Source organism: Myxocyprinus asiaticus, chromosome 19, assembly GCF_019703515.2.
Source record: "Myxocyprinus asiaticus isolate MX2 ecotype Aquarium Trade chromosome 19, UBuf_Myxa_2, whole genome shotgun sequence".
In the NCBI taxonomy this organism is placed as follows: Eukaryota; Metazoa; Chordata; class Actinopteri; order Cypriniformes; family Catostomidae; genus Myxocyprinus; species Myxocyprinus asiaticus.
The window spans coordinates 35,588,306-35,611,018 of record NC_059362.1 but is presented as its reverse complement, the minus strand read 5'-3'; the positions used below and the strand labels follow the sequence as shown (position 1 = coordinate 35,611,018).

Below are 22,713 nucleotides of genomic sequence, written 5' to 3'. Positions count from 1 at the left end.
ACATATTTACGCAATAACGCGTTCGGCGTAAACTGCCCATAAGTGTTTGGAAGCGCAAAATCGCGCGTGTTCTTCAAACGAGCCCCCACCCACCCAGCATTTCCACATCGTGCCTCTTTCCATCCACACAGCAGCACATGGTTACACTTAAGCCCATAAATCAGGCGCCTCCGATCGAATAGTCAGAATTAAGTACACATGCACATCAGACCGGGGCTGGCTGCTGTTGCAGCAGAAGACGCGAGCGAAACAGTCACAGATCAGTGCTTTAAAAGGGAGGAGGGATGGACGGCTCGAGATTAAACCAAAAAGGTTGTATAGTGATCAATGTCTCACTGTCTTGTTGCAAATCGCTGCAGTGCTTCACACAGGTGTAGTAGACTCGACTATTCTCATACGGATTGACTGAACGGGAGCCACATGTCACATGTGCTTCGTAGGAAGAACGGGGCATCATCTGCTGCAAGCTGGATCTGGAGGAGGATGCTGCGGCAAGTGATACACAGAGGGCTGAAAGGTTCTTTCTACTGGCTGGGTTTGTTCGTGAGCAGGCATCCGGTTTTCTTCCTTACCGTCCCCGCGGTCCTCACCATCATTTTCGGATCCACGGTGCTGAGCAGGTTTAAGCCCGAAACAGACCTGGAGATCTTAGTCGCGCCGACGCACAGCCTCGCGAAGATCGAGCGGAGTCTTGCCAATAGCCTCTTCCCCATCGACCAGTCCAAACATAAGCTGTACTCGGACCTGCACACCCCCAGCAGATATGGCAGGCTCATTCTGCTGGCCAAATCCGGGGGAAACATCCTGGAACTGGCCGAGCAGGTGCTGCAGGTGCACAAGAAGGTCTTGGACATGCGTGTCAATTATAAAGGCTTCAATTACACTTTCGCGCATCTCTGTGTCCTGAGCCACCGAGACAAGAGGTGCCTTCTGGATGATATCATCACAATATTTGAAGACATTCGGTTAGCTGTTCTCTCTAATAGCACCTTTTCCAAGGTCCCTGTCAGCTATCCGAATACAACATTAAAGGTAAGAGGCATTATTATGCACATATGTTGCCTTTATATACAGTGGCTGCTGCTGGAGCACAGCGGCTGTTTCTCGAAACCTAGCAAGCTGCCTAACAAGACAGCATTTTTGGGCCATCATAGGCGTTCGAATGAGACCCATTGTGTGTGGTGGAGCCTTAAAGAGAACGTTGCAACGATGAAACTGGAAAAGGATCTAAGTATATTACGACAATCCCCCGTCAATAGCTGTGACGCTCGCATCGCGGCGTTTGTCGCCCGTACCGGGTAAGCCCTCATAATTATTAATAGACTTCAGCTCTGCTGTATTTTGTATAGCAGGTATGTGCAGGTTTTGAATCAGCTGCATATACTACTGGTGATGCAATGTGAACCTATTCAATAGAAGACATTTACAGAATCTGATTACCACTACCACTATCACTTATAAATGATTCTGAGGACACACTGTACCTTGTGTGTGGGCTATTGCATAATTGTTGAACTTCAAGTGTCTGCTACACAAAAAAGGACTGACTGTCTCTGCATATACAGTATCTTGTATGAGACCTATAACACAATCTTTATCAAAATGCCGCAATACTTACAAACAGAAAATACTAAATATAACACAGCAATAAACCAAGCCTACACCAGTCAATAAGGAGGGAGATGTGTGTGAGTGAGGCACTCAGTGTGGCCTCTACAAAATCAGTCAGAGCTCATTCATATTGTGCCAGTCCATTTTCAGAACATCTTGGGGCTGTATTGCTGCATTCAAGGCTGCATCGCTCCCTCACAGATCCGCGATGCACGGTCCAGATCATTATTGGATGCCCCTGCAATATTGAGACACCTCCATTTCTGAAAAAATAAATAAAATAAAATAAGCTAAAATAAAAGATACAGTATCACCCAATGTGTCTTCTCTGGATTGTATTCATTGTGCATTGTTTTGGTGCAAAACCAGTGTCATTTGACTGTGGAGATTGCCCTAACACATTTTTAAAGCTTCATGCTGTGGTTTGATATCAGCTTCTGTTCTTTTCTTGTGTGTTTTGCTTGTCTGACATTTAGTTTAATGACACTAAGTACACACCGCTTCCTTACCTGGCATCCTCAAATTTAGCCTATTGGCTGAGTAGCCTTTTGTTGTTGTTGTTGTTGTTGTTGTTATGGATGACCATTTTAATGCATTGTTGAATAGTGCTAAATCCATTCAAATACCAAAACAAATCCGCACCAACAAAGTTGCTTAATTACTGGTTTGCTGACTCTGCAAGTCACACATTATTATAATTTGGTATTAATATTAAAATGCAGTCAGGAATCCACAACATTGGAGCATTGTATTAGTTTCCCACTAACAAATCTCCAAATGGTGCAGTTTAAAAATGTATAGAGTAGAAACATACAGAAGGCCTGTATTGAAGCCTGTGCATTTGAGTATTTAATGTACAAATACTTGATTTTATAAGATTGATGATTTTATAGCTATAATAGGGCAGAAGTTTGAGCTATTTGTTTTAAACTGTTCATTGGTACATAGTTGTTATAGACAGACATCTATTTCAACAGCCAATTCTATTGTCACCAGCAGCATGTGACACAGATTCCCACTAATTTGTTAATCAACTTTAATATTTTTCAGATGTTCTAAATGTACCAATTATTTAACATATTTTCAGATGGCAGTTGATTTTCCCTGTTTGCAAAGTACACTTGTCAGATTACAATTTCAATCATAACAGTTTGCTGTATGAAAGGAGAAAATAAGTAACTAGTCTGTTTTTCCTCTAGGATGGTCGTGTGTCCTTTATTGGCCATCAGCTGGGTGGCGTGGTCTTCTTGGCAAATAGCCGCGATCAACATGTCAAGTTTGCCCGCGCCATCCAAATCACCTACTACCTCCGTAACCTTGGCCCAGTGGTGCAGGACATCATTGCTGAGAAGTGGGAGAGTGAATTCTGTAAGATGGTGCACCAGCTGGCCACAGACAGCCAAGAGCTGGAAATTCAGTTGCTTACATCCTTCAGCTTATGGCGGGACTTCCACAAGACTGGCCTGCTGGCCAAGAGTGAAGTGCTGGTCAGCTTGGTGCTGGTGCTCCTGGCAGCCACTATCTCCAGCTCCATGCGGGACTGCTTACGAGGAAAACCCTTCCTGGGCCTGTTGGGCGTCCTCACCATCTGCATGGCCAACGTGACGGCAGCTGGGATTTTTTTCATCTCTGATGGGAAGTTCAACTCTACACTGCTTGGGATCCCCTTTTTCGCCATGGGTAAGTGCTGCTTTGTTCACAGGGAGACTGTGGGTGATTGTATGGAGGATAACGATAATTGCTGTGTTACTCCTTAAAAGGGGTGGGTGGGGTAATTGTTTTCTGTGGCAGTCATCAAGGTCAGTTCTTGTGTGACAATGGGTTTCATCATTACAAAAGAATCTGTGAGACTACAAATAGAAATGGAAGTTAATTAGAGGCAAACATTTTTGTAATACAATACAAAAATATATGAAAAATATATAAATTGCTGTAGCATAAACATGATCTGCAGATCTGATTGATGGCATACAATTAAAGGAATATTCCGAGTTCAATACAAGTCAAGCTCAGTCGACAGCATTTATTGGCATAATCCAACAAAAGTAATTTAGACTCATTCTTCCTTTTCTTTAAAAATGAGGTTACAGTGAGGCAATTAAGCCACGTTTTCACTGCATCTGACAAACGATAGACCAGGAGTCATTCATTTTCAATGGAGAGTCGCACGGGAGCTGCGTGAGTTTCCAACTGTCCCCGGATGCGACACGTTCGGATCCGATTTGAGCCTCGCCTGCATTAAAATATTCAGGGTTGGGGAGTAACGAAATACAAGTAATGGGAATATGTATTTAAAATACAAAATATAATTAACTGTATTCCACTACAGTTACAATTTAAATCATTGATATTTAGAATACAGTTACATTCAAAAAGTATTTTGATTACTAAAGAGATTACTTTGCATTATATTGTCATTTGTTTCATTTAATATTTAGTCCTTTCAGATGGAAAAATGTATACATATAAATGATGCGATCCAAAGTGCATCTGAACAGCGGTGAAACACTTTCTTATGATGAGTTACATTCATACGAGCAGACAGAGAAGTAAGTTTGAAGTAAGTTTGGAGCAGAAGAAATAGAAATAAACCTTCAGCTTTACACTAAGTTAAAATGCTATTTCTAGCCATTTTACATGCACATGTTACCAGGCATGATCATATTTTTTAATCTGTGAAAAAAAATCTACCAGTGCTGAAGAAGTAATCCAAAGTATTTAGAATACGTTACTGACTTTGAGTAATCTAACGAAATATGTTACAAATTAAATTTTACAGCATGTATTCTGTAATCTGTAGTGGAATACATTTCAAAAGTAACTCTCCCAACCCTGAAAATATTTAAACTCGTGCGATTAGACCATACATGACCACCCGACTGGAAGTGCAAAACTATCAGCGTGAAGTGAGAAACATCAATAAATTTTGTCCTAACTTTTTTCTAAACACCTGCTACTTCTGTATTTTGGACAATTAAAAATTTAGAAGTCAGAAATTATTGCTTACATTGCAAATATCACAAAAAGCTTTTGGAATTACAGTAAACTTGTGATTAAATGTGTACATGTGTCATTTATTTCTGCACACGCAAAACCTACATATTTAAAATCACATCCATGAATTCATGATTCATATTTATTGAATTAGGGTTGTTGTTGCTGTTTATTATCTCAAGATTAACTATAAAAACAGTAATAATGATAAATAATACTGTTAATAATAAATACTGAGTGAATATTAACCCTGAATTTTATTGAATTCATTCATCTGCTCAACAAAATCACACACAGTCAGTAACGTCATTCTGAGGGAAACCTTTGGTAGCTTCTCCTTCAATCAACAAAATCCATTGCGAGCAAAATGACAATTCATCATGACTGCCATTAGGGGGAGAAATACAACAGTCGTAAGCAAATGTTGGAGACAGTGAAAAGGCGGCTTTACAATAGAAGTGAATGGGACCAATTGCAGGAGGGATTAAAGGCAAAAATGTGAAGCTTATAATTTTATAGAAGCACTTACATTAATTCCTCTGTTAAAACTTGTGTGTTATTTTATCTGTTTTTGTGGAATTACAGGGTTTACGGTGTTATGTCTTCATGTAAGCAAAGTTGTAAAATTTGGTTGTAACTTTACACTGAAAGGGTAGCAAGTAATTTTATTACACTAAAATCATGTTAACACGCAACACACATACTGCATTTTCTTTTACATCTTGTGGCTATACTGTGAGCATTTTAACATTTACGGATTGGTTCTATTCACTTCCCTTGCGTCTCACTGTAACCCAGATTCTTCTCAAAGTCAAATCTTTTTTGGGGGGGGGGGGGGGGGGTAGTCAACATTATGCCACAAATGCTGTCGATTGAGCTTAACTTGTAATGAACTGGGAAGATTACTTTACGGCATTAAATGACTGCCTGAGTAACTTCTTGGGCCTTTGGCTTTTACATAGAATACTATTGTGGTATAGTGGGTAAATGTGTGTAAAATTTTTCACGATGTAGCAGATGTCCACCAACAACCTGTCATAAAAGTAAATCTAACACAGAGTTAAGTGCTCTTGTTTCTTCAATAGTAGTGTCTAGTTGACTGGAGTCTTGTCTCTGTTCTGTTTCTCAACTCGATCCAAACTAACATGTTATGTGGAAACCAAAGAGTAATTTTAAATAGCAAACTCCTGTCATTGCACCAGTAATTATAGTGTGAAACTGACACACAATGTGATGGACTATTTTAGACTATTCATTTGGTCTTTTTGTAAGAATTAGTTCACTTTCTTTCTATTGTGCATGCATTTTGGGGGAATAATGAGGAACAGTCATTAATTTCTGACAGTGCTGTGTTCTTTCTAGCTTGTTTTTGTGGACCCCTGGGTATACAGAATCTTGCAAGCTAAAACAAACTCTGAAATTTAACTAAATCTGATTTAGCACATCTCGCAGGTGTGAAAAACACCCTTAGATTTTACACCTCTCTAGGTTGCATTAGAAGCCCTTAGGTGACAACTGTCACAACCTTTAACTGAGTGAAACTAATTAGCTTCAAATTTAAAGCACGCAGATTTGTTTGCTCCTGTGGAGGTATATTCATGATTTTCTCGAAATAAGGATTTACAGGGTGCAAAAACACAATTACAACCTGCAGTTAGAAACTGCACAAAGTAGTCTTATTCTAAGTTAGTCACTGCAGTGTTCCTAAGATTGGCTATTGAAGCAGGCACTTTCAATGCAGGGTACAAAACAGGCTTTAAACTCATAAAAACAGAAAATGTTCATTGTCAATCTCAGGAAAAAGTGAATATTATTTGAGCTGTTTTATTATAATGGCTGTTATGTAAACATATTTTACATGAGGTTTGCAAATTTTTTTGCAACAATGTTAATTTTGTAAAATTAATTTAATAAATATCGAAATATTGGTTAAAACCATAATTTGTACGTTTTATAAATACTAGGAGTTAGATACTGTAGTTTGGGAATAAATGTTGGTTTGTGGTTTTTGAAAATCTTCCCATAAATAAAAGAAAATGTAGTTTTATCAATTTTTTCTTCTTTTTTTCTCACAGTAACTTGGGTAACAGGGTTGAATGGTTAAGCTTGATGAATGCTATCAATACAACAATTTGTGTAAAAAAAGAAAAAATGGAATGAGATAATTTACTTATCTGTCTACCATGCTATTGAAAGGGTATTAAAATTGTTACTTCTTGGTTGTCACAATTTTAAGGAATGTTAAATTTTTTGTATCATTTGGTAACAAGGTTGCATACACAATGAGATAAATATACAGTATAAATATTACATTAAAAAAAAATTGTTAACTAAAATGTGTTAGAAATAGGTTTTACCACAACTACTGAATATCAATTTAAAAGATTACTATATGTCAAAATTATTTTGTTGTATAATTTCAGTTTGTGCCAGCAGTGCAATAGAACAATCAGCCAATAATTCCATATAGCTTCCCAATTTAAGAGGACAGTAATATTGTCAGTAAAGAGAAGATAGTGACGTTACTGTAGGATTTTATGGTCATGAATGTCCTTGTGGAGCCTGTGGATCAAAGGTAATAATACTTGCCTTGGTATAGTCACCTCTTAAGCTTCAGACAGTCATTTATAGTGTCCCTAATGATCTGAACCCTACAGATGCTCAGTCTTATTGCACGGCTAGCCCAGCGTGAAAGATTAATTGCTCTCTGACCAGTGGATTTTGAGCCCTTAGTAGAACCAGAGGATGTGTGATTTACTGTGCTTTGCATTTGAACTGCACAGGAAGGACAATCTGGAGAAATAGATTTTGTCCCACCAGTGAAGATGAATGGTGACACTCTACACTGCATATCACAATGTGCTGAGGTGGCCCTGGGGACACAGGGTGGTTTTGTTAGTTTGGCGAATTGACATCAAGTTACTGGAGAACCGCAAAAGGCTTTTTGTAAAAGTGAACATGGATTGATGGAATTAGCATAAACACTCGGAAGTGATTAAGTTATTCAACCAACACTAAAGATGTATTTGCACAGTGACCCCAAAAAGTATTTGGACACCTACTGTAAGCTACACTTTAAAATGGACTGTATGAGTTCCATTGAATTAGATAATGAAATACCAATCCAAGTGGCATTTACTTTTCAAGAAAGACAATACAGTTTTCAAGCAAATCATTTCAAAGGAAGAAGTATGTTAGGTATTAAATTTAGTGTGAATTATGTTTGCTGTTCAAAATTAAAATGTATTTGAACACTTTCTGGTTGTTAAACTTAGTGGAACATAGTTAATTTGATAAAATGAACAAAGTTCAGCCAGGAAACTCTATGTGGCGCAAGCTTATATCTACTATCCAACTGGCTCGCTCACATGTAACATGTTAAGACAATCGGCTCGCATGGTGTAAACTGATAGGTCGTTTGACATGTAATCTGGTAGCTAATCAATTTGAGTCTTTCTCTTTGTTTAACATTTAAATTGCTCAGTTTTGCAGGAAAGGCAGTTTCACTGCAGCGAGCTTCGATTGTTCCTCTGAAACCCACCTCCACCCCATCTCCAGTAAAATCTGACAACACTGGAATCATGAATTGGGCTCCTTTACCTCAGATTACACAAAAAAAAGCAATTTTCCCGGCTTGTATAGCTAATGCACATGCACTTTGTTGAGTTGATTGACAGGTGATGTCTGTATCTAAAAGGTGATTGGCTCTTTTACCTGTAAGGCGGGACTTTCTTTCTACATCCATTGACCGTTCCAATTTCAACCATTCATTTTAATAGAAGTGCTAAATAATCTCTTGTGTGGCTTAGGTGTTCAAATACTTAGACTGTATATCAGATAGACTGTGTGAATATTAAGTACTGTAGATTTCTGCAGAAAATAATGACTGATCCTGGCCTTGTTAACAGACTTGGCACACTTGTCTGAGGCAATGAATGGAGAGCGGGCTATACATTCAATTAAAGTTTTGAGGTTATTTTTATTCTGACGCTTAAAGCACATGGCCTATTTATAGAAAGACTTGATTCCTGCAGCACATCTTAGCAGCATAACAGCGAATGTTTTGTACTTCTGGGACAAATGATAGGATAAGAAATCATTGTCAGATTACCCACTCACCTCCAGATCCCAGTGTACATAAAGCTGTTTTGGTCACTATTTACTTATGATGAGCACTGATCATAAAAACTATGGAAATTATAAGGCTAACACTCATTCTATCACAGTTGTTTTAGACAATTTATATTTTAATGGTAACACTTTACAATAAGGTTACATTCTTTAACATTTGTTAATGCATTAGGTATCATGAACTAACAATGAACAATATATTTTTACAGCATTCATTAATCTTTGTTATTGTTAGTTAATACAAATGCAATTGTTCATTGTTAGTTCATAGTGCATTAACTAATGTTAACAAACACAACTTTTGATTTGAAAGTAATGTTCATTGTTAGTTCAAGTTAACTAATGTTGTTAACTAATGTTAACAAATGGAAACTTATTGTAAAGTGTTACCATTTTAATGTTAATGGAATAGTTTATTACAAAATGAAAATATTTATCATTATTTACACAGCCACGTGTCGTACCATACCCTTATGCTGTTATTTTTCTGTGGAATACAAAAGTAGAGATTTTAAAGAATCTTCACACAGCTCTTTTTCATACAATAACAGTTCATAGTCTGTCAAGACCATGTCTTTCAAGCTCCTAAAAGGACAAGAAAAAACACCAAAAATGTATCCAACTTGGTCCCATATATACCTAAATTGTTGCAAAATGTTTTTTACATGGCTTGTTCGTGGCAGTTTCGAGGTGAAATTAACACTAGATGTGCTGCAACAACAATTGCTTTTATTTCTCACAAATCACAAGTTTTTTGTAAATTAGGCTTGTAATAGATACACAGCAGTCGGTAAACATCATTTTATTTAAAGGTGCAGTATGTAAGATTCAGAAACCCTTGTTATTAATGACACCTGTGGCCGTTAAGTGAACTGCAGCCAGCTACCTGTTGCCCGTGCTCATGCACACACTCCATAGGGACGCAAGCAAGCATCAACCAAAACAATTACGTAATGTACAAAGAGGCTGAACGTGATTCACCGACAGCATGCTGACAGATGAGGTAGCATAATTAAAATTACACAGTTATGATTGTTTTACTACAAACTTTGAGACTGCATATTATATTTGACTCTCCAGTGCTGGAACAGGGCTAAAACAAAGTGTGGATATAGGTCTGACTATGCAAGACTGCAGTTTGAAGTAATCACTTTTCTTTGCATGATACATTGACTGCATTTATACGATAGCCTATGTCGGCATTAGCTAGCTAGCCAGCTTTATCAATAGCTGTTAGCTAAATTTGGTGGATGATAACAGTAGCTGTTTATAAAATAGACTGTACATTATAAATATGTTGACACAATTCAGTATTGATGTGATTCTATCATAACTGTCATTTTGATATATCGATGCGCTATTGTTTTATAATAATAGAATGTATATATTTTCTGTATAACCAAGTTACTTATCTTGAACAATGTCTAGCATTCATTTAATGTATTATTGTAGTTTACCTTGCTGAATAATTACAGATTAACATTGACATTAACCTGACTTTTAGTATAAAGAGAAGGTCGTTGAAATTATTTGAAAGTTACTAAGCAAGGTAGCTTGCAATTCGTCAGTGTTAGCAGGCAAGATCAAGTTAGTTAAAATTACACAGATCAATCCTTATGGCCCTATATTTCACATACTTTGCAGTTATGTAAGCTTACCTGTCCAATAAGAAGAACGCCAATTCAGGGTCGGTTTTGATCCCCAAAACCGAACGAAGGTCCCTCCAGGAATCAAATGTCCTGCCGATGTTCACTCTAGTTTTCGCTCGACCATGATCACGTTCCTGCTTAGCCAGATGGGATTCAGTAGATAAATGTTTTTTGTTTTTTTTTGGCTTACTCTGAGTTTGTGTAGGAGTCGGTGTTGTGCTGGGAGCCGGACGTTTGCTGGATTCCATCTCTAAGATAACGTTACCTAGTGTTGCAGTTTGTTGTCGCTGTTGAATAGTGGAAGAGAAGCTACTGTCTGAGGCAAGGCTCTCGGGAGCACGCATAAACGTCACATCCTTTGGATTTTCCCGACCCACTCCCTTCGCATGAAAATCAGACTACAGGCTTTAATAGGCAACCTAGGAAGTCCGGGAAGGGCTCATTTTTTAAGTTGCGTTACAAGCCGTTCACACATTGGCAAATTTTTTTTTACATATTGCACCTTTAAAGACATGTTTGTGTAAATTTTCTAGTGATCATGAAATCAGTAATCATCAAATGAAAATAACATTAAAATTGAGTATGTATATCTAGCCCTGTGGTGTAGTCGAGCACACTTTTGGCATTTTAAAGAAACCATTCAGCTACTTGTATCACAGTGATGGAATGATGTCCCAGTAAAGCAAAGATCATGGTAGTCTGCTGCATTCTTCACAGCGTACTTTACAGTAGCACACATAAATGACCTGCAAGAATGGGAATTGCGCTGTGCAAATTGCATTCAACTAATTTTTGTAGTGTGTTTGCGCCGTTACATGATTTGCATAACAGCAAAACATCAGTGGCTACAATTAATTCTTAGTGAATTTGCCCCCTCATTGTCCATGAGGAGAAACTAGACCAAGAAGTCAAATCAAATGATATTTGTATGTGTACTGTTTCCAGGCAGCTTTACAGAAAACTAAATGATGTTATGCCTCAAGTTAGCAAGCAAAATATGACATAATAAAACTCACTAAGATGTTTGAGTATTGGAGGGAGAAAAATCCTGAGAGGGACTAGACTCAGCTGGGAGAGCCCACCCTCCTCTGGTAACCCTTACAAAAAATCTAAACTAGCTGCACACTTGCCGCAAATTGGCAGCTTGTTATTTTCACATGCAAATGAGCTTTTGATTCACCACAAATTTTTGCGAGAAGTTTGCAGCTCTTTGCCTGTAGTGGACAATTTGCCACAAGTTTGCCGCAAAGCTCATTTGCTTGTGAAAATTATCAGTGCTGAATTGGCGGCAAGTTTGCAGCTAGTTTAGATTTTTTGTAAGGGAAGGCACACACTAAAATAATTGTACAAATGCCAGATATAATCTATTTTAGTTGCATAATATGTGTAATAATAGTTATATGTCTATTGAAATTATTTAATTATTTATATGATTATTAATTAGTGAATGGGACCAATATATGGAGGGTTTAAAGGCAGAAATGTTAAGCTTGTAATTTTATAATAGCACTTGCATGATTGCGTTATTTGAACTGTAATGTTGTTTAAATTGTCATTTTTACAGTCGTTTTAGGGTTTGTTGACAGTACATCATCATGGCAACAAAGTTGTAAAATTGGCTATAAGTTTACACAGAAAAGGTTAGTAAAATCATGTTATCATGCATATTGTTTGTGTCTTGTGGCTAAAGTTTACAGATTGGCCCCATTCACTTCCATTGTAAGTGCCTCAATGTAACCCAGATTTTAGCTTTTTTTAAAGAAAAGAAGGGGCAAGTAAAAATAACTTTATGTGGTAATCAGTATTGTGCTACACTTGCTGTCGATTGAGCTTACCTTGTATTGAACCTGGAATATTCCTTTAATAATATGTTAGTAGCTATATTAAAACAATGTCTAAATTGTAAGGGCAGTGATTCATTCCAAGAAACCACTTGGACCCACGAGCTAATAAATATCTTTGTATCGTTGATATCTGTTGTGAGCCATAGTATAAGTGTATATGTGTGCGCAGTGGCGCAGTCACTCACCCAGCATATCAGTTCTATTGATCGTGCTCATTTAGGGCCACAGACTGTGGACAGCATGTGCCTTGGGATCCGGATTGCAATTCTCTCCAAGCAAGCATGACTGTGCCTAGTCATGGCTAGCACATTTGCAGTGCCTGGGAAGCCAGATCCTGTCTCAATCACCATTCCACAAACAAACACATCAGCATTTACAGTAGACTCAACAACCTTAGCTGTGTCCCACCTGAAAATATACTGTAGATGATGGGGTGATTGGAGATTGAAAACTGGGCATGTTGAATGCATTGATTTTCCTCTGTGCTAGAAGGCAAAATGAAGTCCAGAGAAAGAGATTAGGGGTCTTACCAATGAACTACTCATCACAAATGTCTTCGAGCATCACATATTACATGCCATTAAGCCTGTAGCTGGACAATTTGCCATTGTCAGGAGGAAGAATCAGGGAGAGAAAGGTTTTAAGCGGTGTGTTGGACGTCATAAGACAAGGGATACATTTCATTTGCATAGATTGGTTAGGCATGGTGAGAGAGCACTGAAACGGTGCTTGAATGGATAGAAATAGCAACAGACATACAGCCATTCTTCATTCTTTCTCTCTTAGTTATTACATTTTCCAGACCTTTTGTCCTTCAATTTTGTGATTGTTTTTTCTCAGGGTTTTCTTTATTTTTTTTATTGAAAATGATGCAAGGTTGGAAATTATCATTTAATGGTTTGCTTTAAGTGGAACACTTTTTGCATTTGAATTAAGGCTCTTTGAACTTTACTCTGATGTCTATATGAAAAAAAAAATTCTTCTAGACCACAAAAAGGAAAAGTGCCGTTTTTTAGTTTGGCAGCAGTCCAATTGTTAGGAGAAATAGATCTTCCAGTGAAGGCCTTGAAGTCACTGTCATATGCTGACAGTGGCATGTTTTACACTGACATGAAACTCTGTAATTGGTTGTAAGGTATATTCTCCCATGTGTTTATGTGACTGAAGCCACAGCATATAGAAAATGATTGACAGAAAAGGGTGATCAAGAGATATTCAACCACTTCTGACATGCTGTTTCCATTTTATCCTGATATACTGTTACCTTATTGTTACCTTGATATAAGATTACATATTGAATTATAAATTCATGTGCTGAATTTATCAAAATAGCCTCTTCATTCTGCAGCAAAACTGATAATAAACAGAAAAATTGTACTCCAAGTGGGTTTGAGGTCTGGAAGTCTTGAAAGTGCAGAGTGGTGTTTACAGACTTAACCATGTGACCCATGGCACAGTGAATGCAGGATATTTTGTTCAATCCATTTTTAGCATCTCAGAAAAGTAGGTCAAAAGAAAGATCTGAAAGTTTTAACTATTCATTTGAGACAGATTGAAAGCGTAGGCTCTTTCTTAGTCTACTTTAATGGACTACTTTTTTCATTTGTGAATAGTTTTTACTTCCTCATGGCTATTTTTTAGATTTGTTCTTTATGTTGAATCAGCTTTAAAAACACCCAAGGATAAGAGAAGATCTTAATACATTTAAGACAGTTTCTTCAGTCTATTCATAGGTCTTTTGATTATAGGTCTTTTGATTATGTCCTATCATTTGTTGAAAAGAATGAACTATAATAATAGTTATAATATTATAAATGTAAATGTCTTTTATAATTAACAGAATGTGCTATTTTTTTTTTTACATCCATAAGAATATACCTATATTAATCGGAATTTGGTCATCTTCTGATTATGTATGTGTCTTAAAACACATTAACCTGATTGCCATAATTAAATTTCTTGAAATTTAAGACAGCTGGCATAAATATAAAGTTCCCTTATAATTAACAAAATATATAAATTTTTCACTGTCTGTGATTACATGCATTAGAATATTGCCTTAATTAAGTTTCTTGAAATTTGTAGAAGACAGCTCACTAATAGTTAACAGAATGTTTTTGTTTTTTGTTTTGTTTTTTGTTTTTTGTTTTTTGTTTTTTGTTGTTGTTGTTGTTGTTGTTGTTGTTGTTGTTGCTGTTGTTGTTTTGTTCCTTTTTTGGAGTCACAATTTCGAATCTAGGGTGTGCTGAGTGACTCCAGTCAGGCTTCCTAAGCAACCAATTGGCCCGGTTGCTAGGTTGGGTAGAGTCACATTGGGGTAACCTCCTCATGGTCTCTATAATGCGGTTCTCACTCTCGGTGGGGCACGTGGTGGGTTGTGCATGGATGCTGCGGAGAATAGCGTGAAGCCTCCACATGCGTTAGGTCTCCACGGTAACACGCTCAACAAGCCACATGATAAAATGTGCAGATTGACTGTCTTAGACGCAGAGGCAGCTGAGATTCGTCCTCCACCACCCAGATTGAGGCGAGTCACTACACCACCACAAGGACATAGAGCACATTGGGAATTGGGCATGCCAAATTGGGTAGAAAAGGGGAGAAAATCTAAAATAATCTAAACCTCTGTCAAGAATACAGTTTTATTTGGAATATCCACTCTAATGGAATATTTGTTTCTATTTCTGTATGTCCAAATTAAAGTAATTCTGGGTGCTATTTGGTACAGGCAGTTGGCAAAAAAAAATTAAGCAATAGAAGAAAAAACATTTAGTAAGTGAAGGGGAGACAGATTTCTCAGACTCTAAACAATGAAGATAAATCAATATACAAAAATACGAATGCACTGTAACAGTCTCATGTTCTACATTTAGCTATTTATTGCATTCCAGTGAGTGTTGTTGTCAATAGCATGAAGGGGAATCATCAAGTTGATAAAATTACTGTGCAGCATTATTAAAAATGCACCATAATAAATAGCCAGAGCCAGCATCTTCAATATTCCCAGTTGAGAATATCAGGAAATGAATGTCCAAATCTTGTTTATTCAGATTACATTGTAAAAAAAAAAGAAAAAAAAGTGGTAACGTGCAGTTGTTACTTCGTGAAGCTATTTCTGCTTGATCTAACTTTTACAATTTGTTTTGTTGGTCTAACCTAATGTATTCAGGTTGAAATTGAATCAAACAAGTTAATTTATGTTACCACATGAGGCACATTTTTAGGTTACATTTTTTTTTTTTTTACAGTGTCCTGTATACATGTAATACTTTATGCAAATATTACATGTATTCAGGAATATTTTAATAGCTGTGGAGCATGTAAACTTCTTTTTCAGAATAGAGGCTTAACCAGAATATAGACCTTAAATAGAAAACGATGTGCGTGTAAACATGACTCCTCTATGGTCAAATGTGATCAGCCTCGATAAATGGGTTGAAAACTTTCACATTTTACACCAAACACCTCTCTAGAATTGTTGTAGAGTCACCAGCTGGATTGATGAGGTCTACTCCAATGAAATTACTTGCGAGTAACTCAAAGCCTCTACTGAGACTAGATTTACATTCGGTGCTTTTGCAGGAGCTTTTTCAATAACACTTGCAGATGTGAGGTGCCACATGAAGCAGCAGCCATTCAATACGGAGATTCGCACTACACCAGAAGTGTCACACCTCTCTCCATCTTCTGACACCCATAATTTGACTGGGTCTGTAAAGCATTCAGCTTTCTGCATATGCACATATGTGTTGTGCAGGGTTTTATGCACATTGCATGCCTAATCCTTTGCAGTGGGATTAATGGTGTGTTGTGATGTGTGCCGTGTTATGATAAGGGTATGTTCACTGTAAAAGAAGATGCTACATTTAGGCACTTTTGTAACAGCAGTGACTTTTCTCTCTCTCTCTCTCTCTCTCTCTCTCTCTCTCTCTCTCTCTCTCTCTCTAAATGAGCAGTCCTGCCTCACTTTATGCTTATAATGTCATGCAACAAAATGATGGCATATGTTAAAAAATGCACTATTCTGAAATGTGTGGTTTCTTAAACGATTATGTATAAATGCAAAATGGAAATATTCAGAAGCAAATTGTCATCATTATTGCCTTTACAAAAAATAAAATAAAAAAATAATAATAATTGTAGTGTTGCCAGGTTACAGCGATGGTATCAGATGAAAATACCATATGATGGTACTAAAAGATTACTGTACTCAATTACCATAGCATCTTCAACCTTTTGTGAGTCAAGGACCCCTTGGTGGATAGAGAGACGGAGCAGAGACCCCTGTTACATACTGTATAAAACTTGAGTGATGCATTTTAAACCTGGCCTATAAAAACATGCATTTTCCATATGCTTACATTGCAAAGCCATTAAAATAATTATTTACATAATGAATGTGAAGTCATATACTTGTACATTAAATGTTTTATTGTACTTAATACATTTTAATTTGGGAAGGATAATGAAACTTTTTGTTGAACTATTACTACATTGAAATAATAATAATACTGATACTTACATTTTTTTCACACAAATTTGTTTAAGATCAAACAATAATGGGCAGACACCCTGCAATATCACCACAGACCCCCTGCTGAATGATATTCATGTATTTCACAGTACAGAAATTGCCCTTCTTAGGGTTACCAATGACTTACTGATGGCAGAGGATGCTGGAGAGTGCTTCATTTTAGTGTTGCTTGATTTAACTGCAGCGTTTGATTAGTCAGTTTTAATTGATACATTAAAGAGATGGGTGGGAATATCTGGGGTGGCTTTAGACTGGTTTGTTTGCTATTTGTCAAATAGGAAATTTGTATTGTCTGTTGGAGATGACATGTCCTCCTCTTCAACTATAAATTGTGGTGTTCCGCAAGGATATTTGTTAAGGCCAATTTTATTTTCTCTATATATGTTACCTCTTGGTTCTGTGATTCGAAAAATCAACATTAATTTGCATTGCTATGCAGATGGCCTACAGTTATATTAGTCATTGAATCCCAATGATCTAACTAATTTAAATGTTCTTCAAGAGAGTATAGTAGATATAAAAAAAATGGATGGCACATATTTTCTACAGTTAAATTCAGATAAAACAGAGGTTGTCATAATCGGTCATGGTTTTAAAAAGAATCAGATTGAGTCAGCTCTTAATCAGGTGGTCCCGATTATTCAGCAGGTGGTGATAAATTTGGGTGTCTATTTTGACACAAATTTAAATTTTGAATATCACATCAGGAAGTTAGTTCAGTCTTGTTTTTATCATTTAAGGAACATTTCCAAGGTGAGACATGTTCTGAGAATTTAGGGATGCTTATTCATGCTTTTATTTTGTCTCACCTAGATTATTGTAATGCACTGTTTTCAACTTTAATTCAATGCACTTTAGCATGTCTACAATCAGTGCAAAATGCTGCTGCTAGACTTTTGACATGAACTAGGTCTATTAATCATATTACTCCAGTTTTAGCTTCTTTGCATTGTTTACCAATTCATTTTAGGGTTGATTTTAAGATTTTATTAATTACATATAAGGCATTACATGGGTTGGTGCTAGGGCTGGGCAGTATGACAATATATATATCGTGGCGACAATATAAAGTGTCAACCGATAAGATTTTGCTCTATCGTGTATATCGCAATATGTAAATATCCATGTGCACAGCATGGGCTTTTCTCTCAGTGGGCAGGGCTTCACAAGAGACTGAGAGAATTTTATATAGACAGGGTTTTTCGGCATTGAAATTTTTTTTGCTGCCACGCAAGCAAATTTAATGACCTTCATCATGTGTTTGGTGCTTTAAAAGCACAAAATATTCTTCTCATCTGACATGCGAATGTTTCATGTGACTGTGGTGGGCGCTGTCTCTGGAGTTCTGAAGTGCATGCGAATCCAGCAGGCTTACCAATATTTGTGCTCCAGAGACAGGTGAGCTCAGAGCTACTCAATCATTTTTGACCTAGGAAAACCTCAAATGGAGAACGAAATCTCCACAGAATGGGACGACTCCCAAACAGGTCAAGAAATAGAAGAGGAGCTTGTTATTAAAACAGGTGCAACATCTGTGGTTCGCACAACAATAATCACTCTTAATTCAAGTAATCTGTTTCACCTCCTCAAAATGAAGAACGCCGCATTAATTCGGTCATTTATTTATTTGGCAAGAAGTGATATTTATTTGATATTTATTTTCTTCAAGATGTGTTTATTTATGTTGTTTTTTATTTACATTTTTTTTTTTACATATGTTTTATTTTCTTTGTGGCATTGTTTTGAGAAGATCTAAAGTTTCTTGAGCAAAGTTTATAATAATAATAATAATAATAATGATAATTATAATAATGGTCAACTGAAAGCCAGGCCCCATTGCCCAATATCAGTGCCGGACCTCAGTGATGCACTTGTGTCTGAATGGGAGCAAATCCCTGCAGCCATGTCACATACAGTATAGTGGAAAGCCTTCCTAGAAGAGTTGAAGTTGTTATTGCACCAAAGGGGGTTCATCAAGCTTCATGAAGGTTCATCAAGCACATATGGTGTCCACAAACCTCTGGCCATATAGTGTAACTAATGCATTTACTAATGTTAACAAATGGAACTTTATTGTAAAGTGTTACCTTTTAAAAAAAAAAAAAAGTGTGTTTTGATTTTATATTTTGTGGAGCACTTTGTGCTATATTGCTAAAAGGTGCTATATAAGTTAAGTTAAAAATGTATTTCAAAGTATACCATGGTATTAGCATGGTACATGTCTAAAACCCATGATATTGTCATGGTAATACCATGGTACTTTTGCCATGTAAAATCAAAATCACTAAAGGCAAAAATCCCTAATTAAATAAAAAATAGTTCAGAGGATGTATTTTGTATACGTCTTATCAAAGCAGCACAGAAAGACTTACACAACATGGAAATGTAGGTAATATTTTCCGATCTTCTGTCACAACTGGACATGCTTTATGAGAGGTGTACGCAGGGTCCGTCCACAGGGTGTTTTCCTGTAGGTGATGGATGGGTTTGCAGCTGCATGCTACTGAAGTTTTAAAGCAGTAATATTGTTTAATGACTCACTGCACTGCAGCGAGAGAGGTGATGCAGCGCTCTATACTGAAGCCATGGCCTCACAGTAGCTTTCCTCCAGCCTGTGCCGGCTGGAACTGTCCATGGGAGGCCTGTGACAAACTGCCCTCTTAAGCTATCTGGAGTGCTGTACCTGTCCGTCAGCTCTCAGAGACATTAGGTACTGCCCTTTATTTGCCGCCTTAGCCTCTTGAGAGACTTGCAGGAAACACTGCTGTTCATTTCCCTGGGAGAGTTCCTTCAAAGGCTACATTCACACAGCTGTAGAATACAAATGTCAGTCCTGTTTAAGAGTGCTACATTGCATCTTTCTCTTAATTAGTATTTTGTTTTATTTTTCTGTGAACATTCTTATAACAAGACACATTTAAAGGGATAGTTCACTTAAAAATTATAATTTTCATTATTTACTCACCCTCATGCTGTCTCAAACTACTATGACTTTCTTCTGCAGAACTCAAACGCTGATATTTTCAAGGACGTATGTTATTGATGTGTAATAATACTGGGACTGAGGATCTGGCTATCACGTGCAGTGCCAAACATCACCGTCTTGAAGCCTGCACTTTTGCATACGATTATTCCAGTCAGGCCAGATGTCAAGATTCATAGGGAAAAAGGACTTACAGTTTGGTGATTGTATCATATTAAAAGCGATCGTATTGCTTCAGAAGACATGTATTAAACCACTTGAGCCGTATGGATTACTTTTATGCTGCTTTTATTTCCTTTTTGGAGCTTGAAAGTTTTGGACCCCATTAACTTACATTGCACAGACAGAAACACATCATACTGTACATCTCTCAAAAACTCTTTGTGTTCTTCAAAAGAAAGCATAAGGGTGAGTAAATAATGAGAGAATGATCATTTTTGGGTGAACTATCCCTTTAAGAAGTGAAAGGACATAATGTATTAAATGTTGTTTTCAGAGAAATCAAAAAAATAAAAAATAAATAATATAATAAAATTAAAATAATATTTGCCTATGGGGTAAGAAAAATAGAAAAAAATTAAACAAGTTTTACATTTTAGCTGCTCCAATCAGTTTTGTGGTCCTGGCCTGACCCAAATGCTGCACTCTATGATACTATGATACTAAAAAAAATTATATTGAAGCCACTGCCAGTTAATTAAGATTTGATGAATAAGTACAGTATGCACCTTGATTGGACTTGTTTATTACATAACATTGTGTCAAATGTGACTTTCTGGTATTATTGAAGGTGGCATCTTTGTTATTTAATTTCTTTTTTTATTATTTACTTTCCTCACTGTCAATATCATTATTTATGGATATTACAGAAATAGAAAAGGGGCTTGACTTCATTTATTCGTTCAACAGACATTGTTCGAGCTGCTCCAGTAAGCTGTTGTCTGAATGGGACAATTTGATTGCATTCACTTAACCAAAGAAAATTCAGAAACATACTCTAGATGTTCTCAGTTATAATTCATTCTGATAATGTATACACTAGATTTTTGTCCTCCCCCTTTAGTATGGGTCATGGGTCGGCCATGGGTCAACCTCTCTGTGCATTCATGGTCCCTGTGGCCCCATTAAACAAGCGTCTGGTCCAGTAAAATTATCTTAGATGTTGTTGAAGAGGTTTTATTTTTAATGCCTCAATAATCTCTGTCATAGCCTTTGATTTATAACTGCCAGGAGGAGGCCTCCCTTGTGCCAGCTCTCAGCTTTGTGCTTTCAGTTTAAATGCACTCTGTTTGCTGCTGAACTCCTTAACATTTCCCACTGCTGCTGCAGAACATGACATCTTGTTTCAAGATGTCAGTTTTCTTGCATTAATAAAAACATGCACTCCCCCAATGGTCCCATTTTAATTTACACCCTTGAATGGATGGAACCCTTTTGACAGAGCATGTTTGAAAAACAATCATACTGTACATACCATTTTAAGATAAAGCTTTCTTTAGGATTTGCAAAAATAAATCTTGTCACAAAAATGGGGAATTAAAATATTCTTCAAAGGGGTAACAGAAAGAAAATACAAATAATAGAGAATATTAATAAATAGAATTATGAAGAATTTATAATATTATCATTCCTTTTATACAGTACCTTACAAACTCCTTTCAAGCTTTTAAAACATGAAAATGGTTATGTTTTATAGAAATATGCTCTGAATAAGCTCAGGCACTTAAACTTTATTAATCATCACTTGATTATTTACACAAGGACAAGAAAATGAACAGAATGCCTAACAAGATGGAACCAAACAGGATGGAAATAGAGCTAAAGTGAGCCATTGCTCAGTGAGGGATTAAAAGTTAGCTAACATGAGGGTGTCAACAAATGTATTTTTTATTTTTTTTAAAGGAAAAGTTCACCCAAATATGATAATTATCTTATTATTTTCTCACCTTATGCTGTCTCAAACTCGTATGACTTTCATTCTTCTGCAGAACAGAAACAAACATATTTTCACAGTATGATGTGTTTAACCATACAGTGCTAGTCAATGGGGTCCAAAACTTTCAAACTTAGCATAAAGGTAAACCTTATGACTCGAGTGGTTTAATTCATGTCTTCTGAAGCCATATGTTCAGTTTTGGGAGAGAAACAGACCAAAAATGATCTCCTTTTACACTATAAATCTTGATGTCTCCTTGGCACGTGTACCAGAGTTTCCGCTAAGAAATTTTGGTACTGGCAAATGTGTCTGGGAATTACAAAGTTTGCAGGACAAATTGGAAAAAAATCTGGTCATCTCATTTCGGTGTTTATTTTGCACTGTAATGCAATGGACTATGCATAATAATGTGATATAATAATGACACAAAATGAACGGTAAACGTTATTTAAAAAAGAAAAGAAAAACAGCTGTCATGGAATTAGAGTCTAATTTAAAAAAACGGCTGATGTTGAATTAGCATCTAATTAAAAAAACAAAAACATTCAACAGGGAACAAAAGTAGGCAAAGCAAAAAAAACTAAGCTAAATTTGCCACATGTCCTTCCGTTTACAAAGAAATATTAAAATAACAAAAATCGTTAGGTTATGTCTAGGTCTATGCGATATGAATAATATGCTTCTTATCTGACACACACATCTGTGTTTCATGTGAGTGTTGGGTGCGCTTTCTCTGGAGCATGCAAGTGTGGGTGATTCCAGCAGGCTTCCCCAAATTTACAGGAAAGCAGAGCTTGCTATTAAAACATGTTTGACATCTTGACATCAAATGAAGCATGCAAAAGAATAAAAGGCCAAAAGATGCACTCTGCATGATTTCGGTCATATATGTTTTTGCAAGAAGGGTTTATAATTATTTGATATTTATTTTCTGCAAGAAGAGTTTAATTTAGTTTTTTTATAGGATAAACTAATGTTGCTTATTATTTTCTATGTTCCATTGCTTTGGGAAGATCTTGAATTTCTTTAAT

At 36.6% G+C, this 22,713-nt stretch overlaps 1 protein-coding gene across 1 annotated transcript in view; it reads left to right on the top strand.

The window, feature by feature from the left end:
• Positions 1 to 217: 217 nt before the first annotated feature.
• LOC127456758 (patched domain-containing protein 1-like) overlaps positions 218 to 22,713 on the top strand; it is a 40,084-nt gene continuing 17,588 nt past the window's right edge. Inside the window, exons 1-2 of the mRNA XM_051725329.1 lie at positions 218 to 858; positions 2,811 to 3,291. Of these exons, the coding sequence (XP_051581289.1) occupies positions 421 to 858; positions 2,811 to 3,291 (919 nt within the window). The 5' untranslated portion in view covers positions 218 to 420. The remainder of the gene's footprint in view (positions 859 to 2,810; positions 3,292 to 22,713) is intronic.